Here is a 23,256-nt window from a genome sequence, read left to right on the forward strand (position 1 = left end):
TTGGATTTTAAAAGCTTCCCAATCATCCAACTTCCCACTCACTTTTGCTACCTTATATGCCCCTTCCTTGGCTATTATGTACTCCATAACTTCCTTTGTCAGCAATGGTTGCCTACCCCTGCCATCTGAGAACTTCTTTCTCTGTGGGACATATCTATCCTGTGCTTTGTGAACTATTCCCAGAAACTTCACCCATCTCTTTTCTGCCATAATCCCCACCAGTATCCTCATCCAATCCACCTGGGCAAGCTCCTCTCTCATTTCTCTGAAACTCCCTTTATTTCATTGTGATACTGATACATGTGAGTTATGCTTCTCCCTCTCAAATTGCAGTATGAATTAATCCTATTATGATCACTACCTCCTAAAGGTTCCTTTACATTAAGCTCCCTCTGGGTTATTACACAACACCCAATCTAAGATGGCCTTTTCCTGAATAGGCTCAAGCGCGAGCTGCTCTGAAAAGCCATCTTGTAGGCATTCAACAAATTCCCCCTCGTCATCCGTCACCAACCTGATTTTCCCAAACCCCTTGCATATAGAAGTCTGCCATGACAATTGCGGCATTATCCTCATCACATATGTTTTCCAACTCCCTTTGCAATCTCAACCCCACATCTTGGCTACTATTTGGAGGTCTATATATGATTCCCGTAATGTTTTTTTTTTACCCTTACAGTTTCTTAACTCGACCCACAAAGATTCGACAATCTCTGACCCTATCTCACCTATTTCTAAAGATGTAATTCCATCTCTTACCAACAGAACCACACCACCAGCTATGCCTTCTTGCCTGTTCTTTGATGTTAAGCTCCTAACTATGGCCTTCTTTCAGCTGTGACCCTGTGATGTTCACAATGTCATACCGACCAATCTCTAATTGTGCCACGAGTTTGTCCACCTTATTCCGAATGCTATGTGCATTTAAATACAACACCTTCAGTCCTGCGTTCTTCACCCTTTTGAATTTTGGCTCTGTGCTACAATTGAACTCTTTGTTCTGTTTGCATTTGTACCCAATCACTGGCTTGTCTTTCCTTACATTCATGTTATACCCTGTCATCTAGTTGTAAACCTGCTGGCTCATTCTCAGCTCTGTCATCCTGGTTTCCATCACCCGCCTTATACGTTTAAACTACTCCCAGCAGCTCTAGTAAATCTGTCTGCAAATGTATTGGTTCCCCTCGGACTGAAGTGCAACCTGTTACTTTTGTTCAGGTCCCACCTGCCTCAGAAGAGGTCCCAGTTATCCAGAAATCTGAATCCCTGTCCCCTAGTGCAAATCCTCAGCCACACTTTTATCTGCCACCTCATTCTACTCCTATCCTCACTGTTGCACTGATCAGGCAGCAATCCCGAGATTATTACCCTTGTGGTCCTGCTTCTCAGCTTCCTTCCCAACTCCCTATATTCTTTTTTCACAACCTCCTCCTTCTTTCTTCCTCTGTTGTTGGTATCAATAAGTACCATGAAATCTGGCTGATCATCTTCCCTTCTCAGATATTGTGGACACGTGCAGAAACATCCTGGACCCTGGCACCCGGGAGGCAAACTATGATCCGTGCTTTCTTTTGCGTCCACAGAATCACCTGTCTGTCCAGCTGACTATAGTCCCCTATTACTGCTGCCATCCTCTTCAGTTCCCTACCCTGCTGAGCCTCAGGCCAGATTCAGTGCCAGAGTCTGCTGTTGCTTCCCCCAGGTAGGTCATTCCCCACCCCCAAAGTACTCAAAATGGAGTACATATGTCCACCGGGTTGCTCTCCACTATCTGATCTTCCCCCTCTCCTCTCCTGACAATCAACCATTTATCTGATCCAGAAGTCACACAGCCATAATCAGTGCTGATCTAATTAAACAAATATGAACGGTCAGCAGAGATTTTGATGTAGCATCCCAAGAATACCCACACAGATGCCCAGAGATATTTAATGCCCCTTTACATTTGTAAATTATTTTACTGATGTGGTGTTTCCATGTCAGTTTATTATCCAGCCACATGACAAGAAACCTCACCACTGACACTTCTTCCAGAGTTTGACCGTATGATTTCAAATTAAGTGCAGGTATATTGATCCTCTCTGTAAAACATAACTTGTGTTTTAGCTACGGAAAGCTTCAACCCCCATCTTTCTGCCCAGGCTTTGCCCTTATTAATCATTAGTTGCATCCGATATACAGTTAAACTGAAATTTATGCCTCTGATCCATAAAACGCTATCATCTGCAAAAAGTGATTCCCCCCCCCCCCCAGTGCCTATCTCAGACAAAATATCATTAATCATAATATCAAACAATAATCGGCTTCAAATACTGCCTGACGGGTCCCATTCTCTATCTCATAGATGCCAGCATACACCTTTCTGTCCTGTGGGTGCGTGCCTGATTCTGACTGTCGAAAGTCGCTTCCATTGTGATTGGTTAGTTTCGAAACTGCTTTTTCCATTGGAGGTCTGGTGTCCGGTTTCAAATATCCTAGTTTTCTAAAACATAACGGGAAAAGGACTTTCTCCCTTCTTCCTTTGTTTAAGGCAAAGATAGACATGATGATTCAGAAGGTATATTCTACGTGAACTTTTATTTATGTTTGTTATTCAGCTTTGTAGTGTCTGTAACTTGGGAAGATGAGTGTTTGGTGGAATGTTTACTGTTGGTAAGTAACTGATTAATACATACACCTATTCGAAGTCAGTGCATTTCCTGTCTCACTTGCCGGACCCGCGAACCTGAGTCAACATTACAACTGGCGCAGCTTTGAGCAGGGTCTGTTTTTTTTTTTAGCGGAAATGCATCTCTTAAGGTTATTTGAAAGAGAGGACCATCAGTTTGAGAGATACAGAGTCCCAGGGCAGACAATTAATGTGAAGGCTTTGGAGTCTCGCTCACTAACGACGGGTTATGGGAAGCCGGTAGGTTGGTCAGACCAGTTAGATGTCGCCGGGGTTGAAATGGGACATCACATTGTTTCGATAGTTACATCACTAGGTTTTCCCAAAAGAAAAGATAGCCGGCGGGATGCTTTCTGGGTTTTTTTTGCAGCAATTATAAAATGATAGCGAGTCTTAAGAATGAATTGGAAGATCTCAATCAGCGCTGTATTATTCTGAGCAGATCATTATTGATGGCTTAGAGTAGTGCTATGAAGTTAGAAGATACGAATATACAGATAGCCAGTCGGGTAATTTGATGCAGTACAGAATTTAGAGGTGGCTCGACGGGCCTTTTGGGAACAGATCTCGATAAAAGTTCGAGCAACGTTGAGACGGGACGATGATAATACAGTAGGGCTGGGAGACAAGGTTATCTGGCTGGGTGGTGAATATGAGGGAGAGAGAGTAGCATGGACCCCTTGGTTTAATCCTCGAGATGATCGCCCTTGTGTGTCTAGAACAGTACATGCCGGGCCAGGCCAGTGATAACGCGTTCCAACACTCGCTGTGGAGGGCATCATCCACAGCTTCTTCCTCAGAGCGGGAGGAGGCTCAGGAATGTGTGGAGGAGGAAGTGATGTTCACCTTTCAGACAGCAGAGCTTAGAAAATTCTGCGCTAAACAACTGGCGAGTTTAAGGGACAGGTACATACAAAAGGATGGGGAGTCTTTGGCCGTGTGGTTATTGAGGTTATAGGATGAGGGGGAGGGGATTACCGGAGTGGTCCTATCTAACAGAGAGATCTAACAGGGTGCCTTCAGGAGCCTCTTGTCCCAACACACGATCAATAACGCCGAGAACTCTGCTTGCTTCGCTTGAGCATAGTGGATCACTGTGGATTTGCGTAACGACAGCAGTTAAACTTGGGAAGCCCACTCTTACCAGATGGAATTTAAAACCCCAAATGGAGTGGAACTCTCAAAATAGGTGCCCCTCAGGGCTGCGTACTGAGTCCCCTCCAATGTCCTTCCTCAAATTTGGAGACCAAAACTGAACACTATACTCCAGGTGTGGTCTCACCAGGCCCTGTACAACTGCAGAAGGACCTCTTTGCTCCTATACTCAACTCCCCTTGTTATGAAGGCCAACATGCCATTAGCTTTCTTCACTGCCTGCTGTACCTGCATGCTTACTTTCAATAACCGATGAACAAGGATACCTAGATCTCCTTGTAATTCCCCTTTTCCTAACTTGACAACATTCAGATAGTAATCTGCCTTCCTGTTCTTGCCACCAAAGTGGATAACATCACATTTATCCACATTAAACTGCATCTGCAATGCATCTGCCCACTCGCCCAACCTGTCCAAGTCACCCTGCGTTCTCCTAACATCCTCCTCATATTTCACACTGCCACCTAGCTTTGTGTTGTCTGAAAATCTGCTAATGTTACTTTTAATTCATTCATCTAAATCAATGTATATTGTAAATAGCTGTGGTCCCAGCACCAAGCTGGGTCTCACTAGTCACTGCCTGCCATTCTGAAAAGGATCTGTTAATCCCTACTCTTTGTTTCCTGTCTGCCAACCAGTTTCTATCCATGTTAGTACCCGACCCCCAATACCATGTGCTCTAATTTTGCTGGGAGATTGTTTGTGGCTTCCCTAGTGAAGACAGATCCAAAGTACCTGTTCAACTCGTCTACCATTTCCTTGTTCCCCATAATAAATTCACCCGTTTCTGCCTTCAAGAGCCCAACTTTGGTCTTAACTAATTTTTTCCTCTTAACATACCTAAAGAAGCTTTTACTATCCTCCTTTATATTCTTGGCTAGCTTACCTTCGTACCTCATCTTTTCTCCCCGTATTGCCTTTTTGGTTATCTTCTGTTGCTCTTTAAAAGTTTCCCAATCCTCTGGCTTCCCGCTCATCTTTGCTATGTTATACTTCATCTCTTTTATTTTTATACTGTCCTTGACTTCCCTTCTCAGCCGCGGTCACCCCCTACTCCCCTTAGAATCTTTCCTCCTCTTTGGAATGAACCGATCCTGTACCTTCTGTATTATTCCCAGAAATACCTGCCATTGTTGTTCCACTGTCATCCCTGCGACAGTATCCTTCCAGTCAACTTTGTCTAGTTCCTCTCTCGTGGCTCCATAGTCCACTTTGTTCAACTGTAATACTAACAATTTTCCCTTCTCCCTCTCAAATTGTAGACTAAAATTTATCATATTATGGTCACTACCTCCTAATGGCTCCTTTACCTCGAGTTCCCTTATCAAATCCAGTTCATTACACAACACTAGATCCAGAATTGCTTTCTCCCTGGTAGGCTCCAGTACAAGCTGCTCTAAGAATCCATCTTGGAGGCACTCCACAAACTCCCTTTCTTGGGGTCCAGTACCAACCTGATTTTCCCAGTCTACCTGCATGTTGAAATCCCCCATGACAACCGTAGCATTACCTTTGTGACATGCTGATTTTAGCTCTTGATTCAACTTGCACCCTATATCCAGGCTACTATTTGGGGGCCTGTGGATAATTCCCATTAGGGTCTTTTTGTCCTTACAATTTCTCAATTCTATCCATACTGACTCTACATCTCCTGATTCTATGTCACCCCTCGCAAGGGACTGAACTTCTTTCCTCACCAGCAGCGCCACCCCACCCCCTCTGCCTACCTGTCTGTCCTTTCGATAGGATGTATATCCTTGAATATTCATTTCCCAGCCCTGGTCCTCTTGCAACCATGTCTCTGTTATTCCTACAACATCATACTTGCCAATTTCCAACCGAGACTCAAGCTCAACCACTTTATTTCTTATACTTTGTGCATTCATATATAATACTTTTAATCCATTACTCCCCTCGCTTCTCACATCGATCCCTAGTGCACTTGGCCATAATCCCCGATCCCTTCCTGATCTTTCTGCCCCTTTAATTCTGTTGTCTTTCTTAACCTTTCTTATTCTCTCTTTCCCTTTAACTCCATCCTTATATTTCCAGTTCATCTCCTCCCCCCCCCCACTTATTAGTTTAAATACACCCGTGTAGCAGTGGCAAGCCAGAATGCTGGTCCCCCACCTGCTAAGGTGCAACCCGTCTCCTTTGTACAATTCATCCTTACCCCAAAACAGATCCCAGTTATCAGGAGTGAGTGCATTTGGTTCTCCCTGCATTACAGAATGATAAAGTGTGGATGCTGATTTGTGGTGGGAGATCCTGTTATACATTCCTGTGGAGGGGTTTGAATTTGCTCACTGGACCAATGGGTCAGATTGCTGAATTTGTGTGAAGACTCTTTACTACCTTACAGAAGAAATGCCACTAATATCGATCGCTTTGACACCAAAGACAGACTGTTGGGGGAAATTATCTGGCCTCTTGGGTTTTTGCATTGTTTTGGGGGAGCTGGGAGGGGGTAGTCAATTCCAGCCAACCTCAGCCTAGAGTATGGTAACATCCTTCAGGGACTTGAGCCTTAATAGCCCTGGTGGGGTGAGTGCTTTAAGGGCTGGTATTTCCCTGTGTACTATTTCTATAATTGGAATTTCCTGACTCTGAAAGGGATTTTCCCGGCAGACAGGGAGTGTTGGTGCAGGTGGTGTGTTGCGTACAGCTACCATGTGCAAGGTGGATGGCAGGTGTGAGCAGGAGCAGCATCCTGGGACGGCTGTGTCCATGCCAACTGGTGTTGTGAAGCTGCACACTTGTTGGATGTTGAATGGCACTCACTGGACATACAGTTCCTAGGCCTAGCCGTTGTTCCCACAGGGTGGTGCTGTATGTATGACCTGGATGAGCCTTGCCCATGCTAGTTTGTAAGGGGGCTATTACAAAGGAAGGATGTTCTGGATGAGAGCATTTCTCAGCATGGTACAGCTAGACTGTCCAGGGAACTGATGACTTGGATTACGTGCTCACAAAGGAAGGTGCCACTTGTACCATTACTGGTGAAGAATGCGGCACCTACATTCCTGATGGGTTGAACACCGCTCACCTGGGTGATCATATCTCAGAGTCAGTGTGTTAAATTAAGTGGGGGAGCAGCCCATTGGCTATTACACCCCAGAGTGGGGCTGGTGGCCTTTTGCAGCACAGGGAGCTGGTGGATGATGATGGTCACTGGGAGGTGATTACTTGGTTTACAGTGCTGGGTCTTGTGTTTTATGTATAACTTAGTTGTGAGTTTGAGAGAGTATTACTAGTCCGAGGGTTGGATCATCACGTTTGCAACTTTCGAGGGTGGAGTGTCCTGTGGGGGTGCGCCTCAGTCTGACTGTCGAAAGTCACTTCTGTTGTGATTGGTTAGTTCAGAAGCTGCTTTTCCCATTGGATGCCTGGTATCCAGTTTCAAATATCCTGGGCACGTGAAAAGGACTTTCCCTCTTCTTCCTTTGTTTTCGGCAAAGGTGCACACAATGTTTGAGAAGGTATACTCTATGTGAACTTTTAATTAAATATGCTTGTTGAGTATTGTGGTTGGCAGTGTCTGTAACTTGGGGAACATGAATGTTTGGTTGAATTTTTACAGTTTGTAAATAAATGATTAATATACCTATTCAGTGCATTTCCTGTCTCACTTGCTGGACCCACGAACCTAATTCAACATTACACTTCCCTACCCTTTCCTGCATAGACTGTCCAAATATAAAACTCAAAAAATTATAGCCTTCCTCTAACTCCTGACTTCCATAATTTAATCAAAATGCCTTTGTCTCCATAACATATCATATGCTTTTACTATATCAAAAATACTATTACAACTTCTTTATTCACCTGTGCTTTCCCAATATCATCCTCCAAACATAAAACTGAATCCAATATCATTCTACCCTTCTGAAATCTGCACTGACAAAATGCTGTACCACCTTTTTTCCAAAGTATATTACCATACATTCCATAAGTTTGTACAAATGGGATGTAAGTGGTATTGGTTTATAACTAAAGGATCCAGCAGGTGTTTTCCAGGCTTTAGAATAGGTATTACCGCCATTTTCCATGAGGAGGAAAAATGGCCTAAATTCCAAATGTGATTCATTATTTTTAATATTATCTTGAGAGTTGTCAGGCATATGTTTAAACATACAATAATATATATCATCCTTTCCGGGAGCTGTCAGACCTGTACTATTAATAGCTTTCTTAAATTCACACAAAGAAAACAACATCACTAATACTATCATTGTTACAGCTCGCTTCCAACACATCAGGGTGTTCACTTAGAACCTCCCTACATTATTTGGTCTCTTCCTTAAATTATCTTGATTATGAATTGCAGCAAATGACTGAGCCATAATTCTATTCTCTGTTTCAGTAACGATCATATTACTTTCTTTAATCAATACTGGAATGTTATTAGCCCTATGAATCAGGCCCATTTTTTAATCATTCCCCAGACATCTCCAAGTTTAATATCCCTTCCAATACTATCACAATAAAACCTCAAGTAAACCTTTTTCACAACCTTCACTACTTTCCTCACCGCAGCCTGTGTCCATTTATACTTAATAAGGTCACTTGGAGAGTGATACTACTTATCTTTCTTAAATATATTATATCTCTCCCTAATTGCCTCTGCACACCCCTAGTCCACCATGGTACAGCCTTACTCCTATTAATGCCCTTTTTAATAGGAATCACTTCCACTGCAGTCTGATGACGTAACCTATCTTTGCAGAAATCCACATCATCCTCAATATTCAGCCCTGACAGACCTTCATCACATAAAACCTTAAACTTTTCCCAATTTACTTTACCAAAACTCCACCTCCTAAAACTGACTTTCTGTCCCCTATATAGATCCAAACCCAAGCTTATAAATATAGGAAAATGATCACTTCCGTATGTTACAATATAACCCTGCAAGGAAAAACTTAAATATGGTACCATTCCCAGATGGATTTTCTACAGAGTCTCTGTGGGTGGAAGATAGGAACAGGAAGGGGTCAATAACTTCACTGGGTGTTTTTTATAGGCCGCACAATAGTAACAGGGATATCAAGGAGCAGATAGGGAAACAGATCCTGGAAAGGTGTAATAATAACAGGGTTGTCGTGGTGGGAGATGTTAATTTCTCAAATATCAATTGGCATCTCCCCAGAGCAAGGTGTTTAGATGGGGTGGAGTTTGTTTGGAGTTCTCAGGAAGGTTTCTTGACACAATATGTCGATAAGCCTACAAGAGAAGAAACTGTACTTGATTTGGTCAGGTGTCAGATCTCTCAGTGGGAGAGCATTTTGGAGATAGTGATCATGATTCTATCTCCTTTACCATTGGAGAGAGATAGGAACAGACAAGTTAGAAATGCTCTTAACTGGAGTAAGGGGAATTATGAGGCTATCAGGCAGGAAACTGGAAGCTTAAATTGGGAGCAGATGTTCTCAGGGAAAAGTACAGAAGAAATGTGGCAAATGTTCAGAGGATATTTGTGTAGAGTTCTGCATAGGTACATTCCAATGAGACAGGGAAGTTGTACCAGGGTACAGGAACCGTAGTGTACAAAGTCTATAATAAATCTAGTCAAGAAGAAAAGCATACAAAAGGTTCAGAGAGTTAGGTAATGTTAGAGATCTAGAAGATTATAAGGCTAACAGGAAGGAGCTTAAGAAGGAAATTAGGAGAGCCAGAAGGGGCCATAAGAAGGCTTTGGCGGACAGGATTAAGGAAACCCCCAAGGCATTCTACAAGTATGTGAAGAGCAAGGGGATAAGATGCGAAAGTATAGGACCTATCAAGTGTGACCGTGGGAAAGTGTGTATGGAACTGGAGGAAATAGCAGAGGTACCTAATGAATACTTTACTTCAGTATTTACTATGGAAAAGGATCTGGGTGATTGTAGTGCTGACTTGAAGCAGACTGAAAAATTTGAGCATGTAGATATTAAGAAAGAGGATGTGCTGGAGCTTTTGGAAAGCATCAAGTTGGATAAGTCACTGGGACTGGATGAGATGTACCCCAGGCTACTGTGGGAGGCGAGGGAGGAGATTGCTGAGCCTCTGGCAATGATCTTTGCATCATCAATGGGGACAGGAGAGGTTCCGGAGGATTGGAGGGTTGCAGATGTTGTTCCTTTATTCAAGAAAGCGAGTAGAGATAGCCCAGGAAATTATAGACCAGTGAGCCTTACTTCAGTGGTTGGTAAGTTGATGGAGAAGATCCTGAGAGGCAAGATTTATGAACACTTGGAGAGGTATAACATGATTAGGAATAGTCAGCATTGCTTTGTCAAGGGCAAGTTGTGCCTTACGAGCCTGATTGAATTTTCTGAGGATGTGACTAAACACATTGATGAAGGAAGAGCAGTAGATGTAGTGCATATGGATTTCAGCAAGGCATTTGATAAGGTACCCCATGCAAGTCTTATTGAGAAAGTAAGGAGGCATGGGATCCAAGGGGACATTGCTTTGTGGATCCACAAATGGCTTGCCCATAGAAGGCAAAGAGTGGTTTTAGACAGGTCATACTCTGCATGGAGGTCGGTGACCAGTGGTGTGCCTCAGGGATCTGTTCTGGGACCTTTACTCTTCGTGATTTTTATAAATGACCTGGATGAGGAGGTGGAGGGATGGGTTAGTAAGTTTGCTGATGACACAAAGGTTAGAGGTGTTGTGGATATTGTGGAGGGCTGTCAGAGCTTACATAGCAGGGACATTGATAGGATGCAAAACTGGGCTGAGAAGTGGTAGATGGAGTTAAACCCAGATAAGTGTGAGGTGGTTCATTTTGGTAGGTCAAATATGATGGCAGAATATAGCATTAATGGCAAGACTCTTGGTAGTATGGAGGATCAGAGGGATCTTGGGGTCTGAGTCCATAGGACACTCAAAGCAGCTGCACAGGCTAACTCTGTGGTTAAGAAGGCATACGATGATTTGGCCTTCAAGAGCCAAGAGGTAATGTTGCAGCTATGTAGGACCCTGGTCAGACCTCACTTGAAGTACTGTGCTCAGTTCAGGTTGCCTCACTACAGGAAGGATGTGGAAACCATAGAAAGGATGCAGTGGAGATTTACAAGGATGTTGCCTGGATTGGGGAGTATGCCTTATGAAAACAGGTTGAGTGAACTCGGCCTTTTCTCCTTAGAACGATGGAGGGTGAGAGGTGACCTGATAGAGGTGTACAAGATGATGAGAGGCATTGATCGTGTGGCTAGTCAGAGGCTTTTTCCCAGGGCTGAAATGGTTGCCGCAAGAGGACACAGGTTTAAGGTGCTGTGGAGCAGGTATAGAGGAGATGTCAGGGGTAAGTTTTTAACATAGAGAGTGGTGAGAGTGTAGATTGGGCTGCCAGCAACGGTGGATAGGTACATGGAGCTTAGAAAAATAGAGGGCTATGGGTAACCCTAGTAATTGCTAAGGTAGGGTATGGACATGTTCGCACAACTTTGTGGCGGAAGGGCCTGTATTGTGCTGTAGGTTTTCTATGTTTCTATTCACGTTTCCCGAATAAATATAATCAGGTGAATTTGATAAATCAAATAAATTTCTTAAAGTCTTAACCATTCGAAATCAGCTTTCTCGCATTCCAATGCAATATTATAAACCCATTTTGTAACTTCACAAGGAGGGAAATACAGATACCCCACCCATCAGAGCTTTATTTAGCTTCCCGCATAACACCCGTGATCAGATATTTTCAGAGGCTTCCGCAGTAAGTTTAATTTCCTCAGTGGACGAGATGTCTGAGCAGTACAATTCACCACATTTGTTATGAACATCACAAACTTCATTTTATCAATTAAAGTATCTTTAGTAAGAGAAATATGATGCCGACGTATGGCTTCTGACTTCACATCCTGTTCTGACTGGTAATACTTTATCACAGTTTGGTTTAACTTTTTGCAAGGCATCGGCATCGATGGAAAAGTGCAGAGTGCTGCTGAACGGCTTCAGACTGGCCTGTGTCCCCTTTGGCCGATTTAAACTTTTCAGTTAAATTTAATGGGATTGACAGAAGGCTATTCCGGGTCAAATTTAAACAATACCCTGAAGTCTTCTTTCCTTTATTTTCCAAAATATCCCGCCGTTCCTCTCCACCACTTGAAATCATTCCAATCTTATGTAACTTATTTTCCGTTTTCCAGTTCTAAATTCAACTTCATTCCGACCTTCTGCCGCCATCCCTCTCACCCGAACCCTCCTTTCCGATCCCTTTTCCCTATCCTCCCCACTACCTGAACCGACTCTATTCCCCAACATCCCCACTACCTGAACCGACTCTATTCCCCAACATCCCCACTACCTGAACCGACTCTATTCCCCAACATCCCCACTACCTGAACCGACTCTATTTCCCAACATCCCCACTCCCTGAACCGACTCTATTCCCCAACATCCCCACTCCCTGAACCGACTCTATTCCCCAACATCCCCACTACCTGAACCGACTCTATTCCCCAACATCCCCACTACCTGAACGGACTCTATTCCCCAACATCCCCACTACCTGAACCGACTCTATTCCCCAACATCCCCACTACCTGAACCGACTCTATTCCCCAACACCCCCACTACCTGAACCGACTCTATTCCCCAACATCCCCACTACCTGAACCGACTCTATTCCCTATCCTCCCCACTACCTGAACCGACTCTATTCCCTATCCTCCCCACTACCTGAACCGACTGTATTCCCCAACATCCCCACTACCTGAACCGACTCTATTCCCCAACATCCCCACTACCTGAACCGACTCTATTCCCCAACATCCCCACTACCTGAACCGACTCTATTCCCCAACATCCCCACTACCTGAACCGACTCTATTCCCCAACATCCCCACTACCTGAACCGACTCTATTCCCCAACATCCCCACTACCTGAACCGACTCTATTCCCCAACACCCCCACTCCCTGAACCGACTCTATTCCCCAACACCCCCACTACCTGAACCGACTCTATTCCCCAACATCCCCACTACCTGAACCGACTCTATTCCCCAACATCCCCACTCCATTCATAGCCAGTCCCACATGGCCGAGACCCTCCTTCAGATTCCCAACACTTTGTTTGTGTCCCGCAGACCCGGACTGGCGCGGTCTGGAGCATGCGCACTGCGCTGGGTTCGCCGAAGCTAACGGTTCCGAGCGCTGGATCAAGGAATCGTCCCCGAATCCCGGTTTCCCATGTTTCTATGAACCGTCCCGAGTCCCGGTTTCCCACCTCTCTGTGAACCGTCCTGAATCCCGGTTTCCAATGTTTCTATGAACCGTCCCGAGTCCCGGTTTCCCATGTTTCTATGAACCGTCCCGAGTCCCGGCTTCCCACCTCTCTGTGAATCGTCCCTGAATCCCGGTTTCCCATGTTTCTATGAACCGTCCCGAGTCCCGGTTTCCCACCTCTCTGTGAATCGTCCCTGAATCCCGGTTTCCCATGTTTCAATGAACCATCCCGAGTCCCGGTTTCCCACCTCTCTGTGAACCATCCCGAGTCCCGGTTTCCCACCTCTCTGTGAATCGTCCCTGAATCCCGGTTTCCCATGTTTCAATGAACCATCCCGAGTCCCGGTTTCCCACCTCTCTGTGAACCATCCCGAGTCCCGGTTTCCCACCTCTCTGTGAATCGTCCCTGAATCCCGGTTTCCCATGTTTCAATGAACCATCCCGAGTCCCGGTTTCCCACCTCTCTGTGAACCATCCCGAATCCCGGCCCCTCACCTTCCGCGTTCACCACAACAAGCACGAACTGGAGAACGAGTGACAACATGTCCGAGTGCCGAAACTCCCAGTGTATTGAGGGACGTTTCCAGAATCTCAGGTTACTCCGACTGGTACCTCGAACATGCCGGGATCCTCAACCCTCCAGGACCGGGACACCGACTGACGGAGATCGAGCTGACCGGAATCAACAGCAACAAGAAATGGTGAACGTCAAACTCAGGGTGTGGTTCACACTAAATCAGTCTTATAGGGCCAATATGCTGTATATTAGTGATATTTTAAAAAAATAAGATCGCGACCCTGCTCTGCCATTCAGTTACATCATGCCTGATGTACCCGTGGCCCACACATCGTTTAGTTCCCTTTAATTCGGGCTCTCACGACTAGACTATGTAACAGTTTCTTCCCCCAAGCTATCAGACTCCTCAATACCCAGATCCCGGACTGACACCTTGCCCTATTGTCCTGTTTATTATTTATCGTAATTGTCTGCACTGTTTTGTGCACGTTATGCAGTCCTGGGTAGGTCTGTAGTCTAGTGTTGTTTTTTTCTGTGTTGTTTTTTAGGTAGTTCAGTCTAGTTTTTGTACTGTGTCATGTAACACGTAAAAACTGAAAAAACGTTGTCTCATTTTTACTGTGTACTGTACCAGCAGTTATGGTCGAAATGACAATAAAAGTGACTTGACTAATATCTAGAAAATTCACAATTTAATGCAGGAAACGGAATTCCAACATGTTAATATTGTGTACATGATATCTCCCATCATTTTCCAAAATTCTGATGTCAAGTTCACAATTCAGGACTTCCTTTCTTTCCGTCTCACTTAAATAACGCCACCCTAAGACATAGGAGCAGACTTAGGACATTTGGCCCGTAGGGTCTGCTCCACCATTCAATCATGGCTGATACTTGTATCCCCTCCTCAGCCCCACGCCCCGGACTTCTCCCCCTTACTTTTGATGCTGTGTTCTGTTATGCACCAGCAGCAATGGAGATGAAATTGAGTCAGGTTTTTATAAATAAACAACAAAATATATTAACCTCTACTCAAAACATCGAAAAATAAATGAACAACTAACTTAAACGGAAGTTAACAGTTAGGCAGCTATATCGAACAAACAGTCAAACTTAGAAACTGTTCTTAACGAGTTCTCATCCAAGCACAGACTTGAAATGAGAAATTCAAAAGTCCAAGTGATTTATACAGTCAGTAAGGAGAGATTTCCCCGAAAGAACGATTCCTTCGAAGTACGGCTGGAGGGTGGTCACTGCACTAACCTTCCTGACCTTGCAGGGGCTTCACTCAAATGTGCATGCCACAATTCCCAAAGGAAAATTCAAAAAGGTTGATCATTCCCAATACGCCAAACGACATTAACTTTACCCAATCCTCTGGGGTCGGATAATGCTGGTAATGTCTTCACTCTCTAATACCGGACTGTAAGGGGAAAATAAACGTGCAACAAACAAAACCGGTGGCGTCTCCAAAACATCTGACCGGCAACAACAATGTTGCACCAAAAATAAAAATGAGAACTGCGTCACAGTGGCGGGCTCTTCTTTATTCCATGCCATCATGTGACATCACATCACCCCGCTATCATGAGACAATTACATCATGCCCATCACGAGATAATGACATAATGCTCAGAAGATAATTACATCAAGCTCACGAGATATGTCACAGTTCAAACAAGAACCTATCAAGCTCTGCCTTAAATACACCCAATGACATGGTCTCCACAGCTGTCTGTGGTAATAAACTCCACAAATTCCCCATCTTCTGGCTAAAGAAATTTTTCCGCATCTGTTTTAAATGGATACCCCTCTATCCTGAGGCTGTGTTCTCTTCTCCTAGACTCCCCATAAGGTAAACATTCTTTCCGCATCTATTCTGTCTAGTCCTTTAAACATTCAAAAGCTTTCAATGAGATCCTCCCACCCCCATCCTTCTAAATTCCAGCAAGTACAGACCCAGAGCTATCAAACTTGTATAACTCTTTCATTCCTGGAATCATCCTTGTGAATCTCCTCTAAACCCTCTCCAATCCTAGCACATCTTTTCTTTGCCCAAAACTGTTCTTAATACTCAAGGTGAGGCCTCACCAGTGCCTTACAAAGCCTCAGCATCACATCCCTGCTCTTGCATTCTAGACCTCTTGAAATGAATGGTAACATTGCATTTGCCTTCCTCACCACCAACTCAACCTGCAAGTTAACCTTGAGGGTGTTCTGCACACGGACTCCCAAGTCTCCTTCAATCTCAGATTTTTGAATTTTCTCCCTGTTTAGAAAATAGTCCGCACTTTTATTTCTACTACCAAAGTGCATGACCATACATTCTCCAACAGTGTATTTCACTCGTCACTCTCTTGCCTATTCTGCTAATCCAAGTCCTTCTGCATCCTACCTGTTTCTTCAACACCACCTGCCCCTCCATCAATCTTCATATCATCTGCAAACTTGATAACAAAGTTATCTAATCCATCATCTAAATCATTGCATAAAGAAGCGGACCCAACACCAGCCTCTGTGGAACCCCATTGGTCACTGGCAGCCAATCAGAAAAGGATCCTTTTATTCCCACTCACTGCATCCTACCAATCCGCCAATGCTCTAATCATGCCAGTAACTACTCTGTAAGTAGATCATGTCTGTTTCCATTCTGTCTGCAGGAGCCATTTTAGAATATGTAATAATTTAAATATCCAGAATATGTACATATAAAATATCAAGTCAATGGGTTTTAATAATTTCCTACACCAAACTTCTCTGTGTCCTTCAGCAGTGGTGGGAGCTACTGAAGGATAGCCAGTTATTGGTCCTTTCAAGGTAGGACATTTCTGTACCTTATATGTGCCATAAAGAGACATCCTCCAACCACTTTCTTGACGTCAGTGATAGCATCCCAAAGTAAAATATCCAGGCCAGAAATACAGCAATCTCTGCCTTATTCTGAGTTGAGGTACAGGCTCACATCTCCTCTAGGTTGTGGGTTTGACAAGGTATTTGACAAGGACCCCCATGGGAGGTTGGTCAAGAACATTGTCACTTGGCATCCAAGATGAGGTAGGATATTAGATTAGATATTTGCATCATGGGAGAAGCCAGTGAGTGGTAGTAGATGGTTGCTTCTCTGACAGTGACTAGTAGTGTGCTGCAGGGATTGGAGCTGAATCCATTATTGTTCGTCATCTATATCAACAATCTGGATGATAATGTGGTTAACTGGATCAACAATTTTATGGATGACACAAAGATTGGGGGTGATGTGGACTGTATAGAAGACTATCAGAACTTGCAACTAGATCTGGACCAGCAGGAAAATGGGCTGCAAAATGCCAGATGGAATTTAATGTAGACAAGTATGAGGTGTTGCACTTTGTGAGGACCGTCCAGGACCTGCATGGTGAATGGTAGGGCTCTGAGGAGTGCAATCGAACAAGCTTCTATGAATACAGATCCATAATTCCTTGAAAGTGGTTGCACTTGTCATAAAGAAAGCTTTATGTCCACATCTCTGTTGCCGTATCCATGTGAACCATGTCCACATCTTGACCCCTCACCTTTCAAGTTAAATACAGTAAGTGCAAAATGGATTGGGAGCCACAACATGTCCGAGCGCCGAAACCCCCAATCTACTGAGAGATTCCTCCCGAGTCTGAGGTTGCCAAGCAGGGTAGCGATACGTCTCTACCAAAGGAGGTGTAAGGAGCTCCTTCCCTCCACTAACCCGCAGGTCACCCTTGAGCTAGGTGCTGCACCTGCTTAGCCTCCCCTCCCACCCCCAGGCTCGAAGACATGGGAGCAGGTGGTGGGTGGTCATATGAGTAGCAGGTATATACAGTATCACAAATCCTGATTTGCAACCACTGACTCCAGGCAGATGATCTCCAAAGAGAGATTGGCTGGGGTCACCCGTCTTGTGAAGGACACTGCTCAGAAGAGGACGATGACAAACCACTTCTGTACAAACGTTCGCCGAGAATAATCATGGTCACGTAGACCATGGTCGCCCACATCCCACAACACATAATGATGTTGATAATTCAAAATTATGACAGGTATAGGTCGGATTAATGCAAGCAGGCTTTTTCTCTTGGCTGAGACAAGAACTAGGAGTCATAGGTTAAGAATGAAAGGTGAACTATTTAAGGCAAAATTCTTTACTCCGACGGTGGTGAGAGTGAAGGAGCTGCCAATGGAAATGGTAGATGCAAGTTCAATTGCAACATTTAAGAGAAGTTTGGATAAGTACATGGACAATGGGGTATGAAAGACGAGAGTCAATAAAACTAGGCAGAATAACAGTACAGCACAGACTAGATGCGCTGAAGGACCTGTTTCTGACTCTGAAGTATCACCTAATTAAGCAGATAAGGTCCCTTGACAGTAACAGAGAGGAAACAAAGAATAATGGTCCGTGAGTTTAAACAGTGGGTTATGAAGATGGTGGAGAAGCATTTGGTGCTGTGCCTCAGTCTGAGGGACCTGAGTTTGATACTGACTATTGGTGCTGTCAGTGTGGAGTCTGCACGTTCTTCCTGTGACTGTGTAGGGTGTTTTGATTTCCTTCTGTATCATAGGTAATTGGCTACTGTAAATAGACCCTAGTGTAGGTAATTAGCAACAGATTCAAATGGGAGTTGATGGAGCATGTAAGAGGGTATAAGTTACAAGGAAAATGTGTCGTAGTATGGAACTGATGGAATTGCTTTATCATGAACCTGATGGGCTGAATGGCCTCCTTCATATTTGAAATGTTCGGCAGAAGAGGGAGCTTAAACCTTTATGGGTTTCCTGGGTGACGGGGTTGGTGTTCACTCACTGACAATCTGCAAACCCCTCATAGGCACCAGTTTTATACCTCTTGGTCTGTGTTGGTTCGAATCCCACTCCAGACACTTCAGTGGCTCTGCCCAACCTTTCAAGTGAATGATTAACAAGAATATGGGAGCAGGAGTAGGCCACTCAACCCTGCAAGCCCACCCCAGTGTTAAACATGATTATACTTGATCTATCTCCGATCTCTTCTTCTTCGACAGTTTTGCTAAATTCTCTGATTTTTCAAAAATCATCTACCACTTCTTTGAATGTCCCAGTGATTCAGTCTCCACTCGTCTCTCTATTGATGACAGTGGGAAATTTCATCATCATGAACATTCGCATGTGACACTTTCACTTACACTGTGACTCCACTTTCAGAATAGCAGACATTCCAAAATGGATTCACTAAGTTAATTCCTGACAGGAGTTGGCTATCCTATCACCAATGGCTAAAACCTGTATATTGCATCCATATTCTAAACACATGAGATTCTGCAGGCGCTGGAAATCCTAAGCAATACACATAAAGTGTTAGAGGAACTCAACAGGTCAGGCAGCATCTATAGAGAGGAATGAACTGTCGACATTTTGGGCTGAGAACTCTCATTGGGAATGAAAAGGAAGGAGGAAGAAGCCAGAAGAAGAAGGTGGGGGAAGGGAAGTGTACAAGCTGACAGGTAACTTGCAAAGGCAGGTGAGGGGAAGTTAGGTGGGTGGAGAAGGTGGGATGAAGTGAGAAGCTGGGAGGTGATATGTGGAAATGATAAAGGGCTGAAGAAATCTGACAGGAGAGGAGAGTGGGGCGCGGGAGAAAGGGAAGAAGAGGGGGCACGAGAGGGAGGCTGTAGGTGAAGAGAAGAGATGGGCCAGAATGGTGAATGGAAAGAGAAAGTAGGTGGAAGGAGGAGAAATTAAAAGAAGTTATTGAAACCAATACTTATGCCCCTATGTTAGAGGCAACCCAGATGGAATATGATGAGTTGCTCCTCCAACCGGAGAGTGACCTCATCATGGCAGTACAGGAGGCCTCGGACTGACATGTCAGAATGGGAATGGGGAGTGGAATTAAAATGGCTGGCCACCCAGAATTCCTACCGGTTGTGGACAGAGCATATATATTCCTTGCAGGTAGAAGAACTGGGCATGTCAAGGAAAATGTTAAGATATTTCCTCTGGTGACAGAATCTCAAACAGGGTGACACTGTTAAAAGTTTAGGGGCCACTGATTTAAAACTGAGGTATACAGGAATTTCTTCTCACAGAAGGCAGAGACTCTCTGGAATACTCGACCCATCACCAAAGGGTAATGGAGACTCTGCCTTTTAAAGAGGAAATGGATGATTTTCTGAATGATCAGGGAATTGAAGAATATGCAAAATGTCAGATGCAGCCTGAGGCCTATCAGCCATGGTCAAGTTAAATGATGGTAAGTTTCACAGGCTGAATGGCCAACTACAGTTCCTATAATTTTTTCCCCTGTTCCCCAGTGGCCCTTATCAATGCTTTCAGCCATTTGCTTCTTCATATCTTCACCCGCACTCCGAGCTCCCACCCATTTGATTATCAACTGTGCATGTATCTCTGTGCACAGCTGCAATGAAAAACTTATCTGCAACAGCACTGCCTAATATAAGCAGCATTCAGAAGGAGAAAATATATTAAACATAAACATCATCTTTACAGGAAAGAACACAATTAGAACAAAAAAAAGAAAATTCCAATTAAAAGAGACTAAGTCAGGCCGTGAAATTTGCCTGTTGCTATCTCGGGTTTATTGTTTTGTTTGGGCGGGGGGAAGGTCACAAGGTTTGTATCCTCAGGTTCATTTTCCAACAAGCATTCACAATAGAACAAAGAAATACAGCAGGATCAATGAGAAACTCTACAGAAACCAAGACTGACAAACAACTAAAGTGCAAAAGACAAGTGGTGTAAATACAATAGATAAATAAATACAGAGACAGCTCTGAGCTGAATCCTTCAGGAAACTCTGCCATGGATGATCCCAAGCTCGGACTGCAAAAGGAGGGGTTTGGCATGGGGCTTGCAACCCCATCCCATTAAAAAAAACCCAGAGGGGTGGTGACAAGCAGGTAGAAAAATCAATATTGTCGCCATCAGGCTGGTAACTATCAAGACAAATATGAAGGCCTGTTCCTCGAATCTAGCCTAGCACTCTGAAAATTGAAATAAATGATGCCCACAAAGCAGGAGAAGGCTACAAGAAGATAGAAAAGTATTTTCAGGTAGCCGTTTACTCAGTTCATAATGTAATTAAGAAATGGCAGCTAAGAAGAACGGTGGAGGTCAAGTTGAGATCTGGAAGACCAAGAAAACTTTCCGAGAGAACTGCTCATAGGATTGCTAGAAAGGCAAATCAAAACCCCCGTTTGACTGCAATAAACCTTCAGGAAGATTTAGCAGACTCTGGAGTGGTGGTTCACTGTTCTACTGTGCAGCGACACCTGCACAAATATGACTGTCATGGAGGAGACATCAGAAGAAAACCTTTCCTGCGTCCTCACCACAAAATTCAGCATCAGAAGTTTGCAAAGGAACATCTAAACAAGCCTGACAAAGGTTCTCGGCCTGAAATGTCAACAGCGCTTCTCCCTATAGATGCTGCCTGGCCTGCTGCATTTCACCAGCATTTTGTGTGTGTTGCTTGAATTTCCAGCATCTGCAGATTTCCTCGTGTTTGCAATCTAAACAAGCCTGATGCATTTTGGAAACAAGTCCTGTGCATTGATGAAGTCAAAATAAAACTTTTTGGCCGCAATGAGCAAAGTATGTTTGGAGAAAAAGGGGTGCAGAATTTCATGAAAAGAACACCTCTCCAACTGTTAAGCCCAGGGGTGGATCGATTCTGCTTTGGGTTTGTGTTACAACCACTGGCATGGGGAACATTTCACTGGTAGAGGGAAGAATTAGTTCAATTAAATACCAGCAAATTCTGGAAGCAAACATCACACCATCTGTAAAAAAGCTGAAGACGAAAAGAGGATGGCTTTTACAACAGAATAATGATCCTAAACACACCTCAAAATCCACAATGGACTCCCTCAAGAGGCGCAAGCTGAAGGTTTTGCCATGGCCCTCACAGTGCCCCAACCTAAACATCATCGAAAATCTGTGGATAGACCTCAAACGAGCAGTGCATGCAAGACGGCCCAAGAATCTCACAGAACTAGAAGCCTTTTGCGAGGAAGAATGGATGAAAACCCCCCAAACAAGAATTGCAAGACTCTCAACTGGCTACAGAAAGTGTTTACAAGCTGTGACACTTGCCAAAGGGGGTTTTACTAAGTACTGACCATGCAGGGTGCCCAAACATTTGCTTCGGACCCTTTTCCTTTTTTGTTATTTTGGAAGTGTGTAAAAAATGGAAATAAAAAAACTAATCTTGCTTAAAATATTAAAGAAATGTGTCATCTTTAACTTTATGCATTTCAGAAATCAGGTAATTTTTTACTCGCTTAGCTATTCACAGTAACAGAAATTTTGACCGGGGTGCCCAAACCTTTGCATGCCACTGTATCTCTTCAACATTTCAGATGGGGGAGAGGAGAACTGGGTGCAGCATATATGCAGACAATGAGCATGGCCAGGAAAGGTAGAGTATAGCTTTAAAGTTACCCAACACCATGAGTGCTCAGGCAGCAGAATTGACAGCTGTGGCATTTGTGGTTAGCCACCCAGAATGTTTTCCCACCAGGGTCAGTCATACACTCTGATAGTATGAACATTTGTAACAGCCTTATGAAACATTGCCTCTGTGGGAAGCAAGAGGGTTTGGTTCAGCTGACGGAAAGCCCCTCCCATTGTGCTGCTCTGTTATAGTATCCATTTGAAGAAGAAAAGAGGAAAGAATATGGGGTTGCAAAGGTGAAAACCCACTCAAAATTATCCCGAGGGGAATAAGAAAGCTGATGAATTAGCGAAGCAAGGTGTTTTAAATGGGCAGGAAGGGCAACCGCAGACTGGGGAGATGGGAAGGCAGTAGGAACAAAAGGTTAAGGTTAAGGATTTAACCAAGGAGCAGATGTGGAAGGGTCTTGGACTAATTTACAGATAGATTATGTTGGATCCGTGCCACATACCCCAGGAGGGAACAAAGATATTCTTGTAGTGATAGATACTTTCACCAAGTGGATGGAAGTTTTCACGACTAGAACAAACATGGCCAAAGCCAATGTCTTTATTCACTGGGGATTATCTCAGAGTATTGTTTCGGATCAAGGCACACATTCTACTGCCCTGATAATGCAAGATGTCATGCCACATTTAGGGATCAAGCGGAGATTTCATATACCCTATAGACCACCGTCTAGTGGAATTGTAGAAAGGATCAATCAAATGCAAAAGAAATACAATTGTCAAAATAGTGCAATACCATGCAACAACGTGACAAGCAGTTTTGCCTTGGGCACTGATGATAATAAGGAATACATTGCCATCATCGACAGGTTACACCCCAATAAGTTCATGACCAGTAGAGACACGAGAGGATTGGAGGAGTTGTTTGGATTAGATTTGCCAGAACCCGAAACAGGTGGGATTGTGTTTGAAAAGTGGGTACAACAGTGGGTAGAGTTAGTGGAGGAGGCCAATTATGTGGCAGTCCATCAACCTGGAAAGAAATAAACAGAGACAAGCCTACTTTGAATTAAAAGTCAAACCCTCAGAATTAAGTCTAGGACAAAGAGTGATGATTAGAATGTACTAACCTCATTTTAAATCCAAGGTCTGCAGAGCACTATGAAATTACAGACAAAGCAAGTCCATGAATGTACAGACTACTGATTTCTCTAGATAAAAGTAAATGGTAACGTATCAACCAGTTGAATTTCATGGGGGAGGAACAAAAATGTTATCACCAATGGATCATAACAA

General features: G+C 43.9%; 1 protein-coding gene across 1 annotated transcript in view; it reads right to left on the reverse strand.

Annotated features, from left to right (window-relative positions):
- Positions 1-13,701, reverse strand: part of LOC140721489 (uncharacterized) — a 126,233-nt gene extending 112,532 nt beyond the window's left edge. Inside the window, exon 1 of the mRNA XM_073036310.1 lies at positions 13,530-13,701. Within this exon, the coding sequence (XP_072892411.1) occupies positions 13,530-13,578 (49 nt within the window). The 5' untranslated portion in view covers positions 13,579-13,701. The remainder of the gene's footprint in view (positions 1-13,529) is intronic.
- Positions 13,702-23,256: the final 9,555 nt, after the last annotated feature.

This window comes from Hemitrygon akajei, chromosome 2 (genome assembly GCF_048418815.1).
Source record: "Hemitrygon akajei chromosome 2, sHemAka1.3, whole genome shotgun sequence".
NCBI lineage: Eukaryota > Metazoa > Chordata > Chondrichthyes > Myliobatiformes > Dasyatidae > Hemitrygon > Hemitrygon akajei.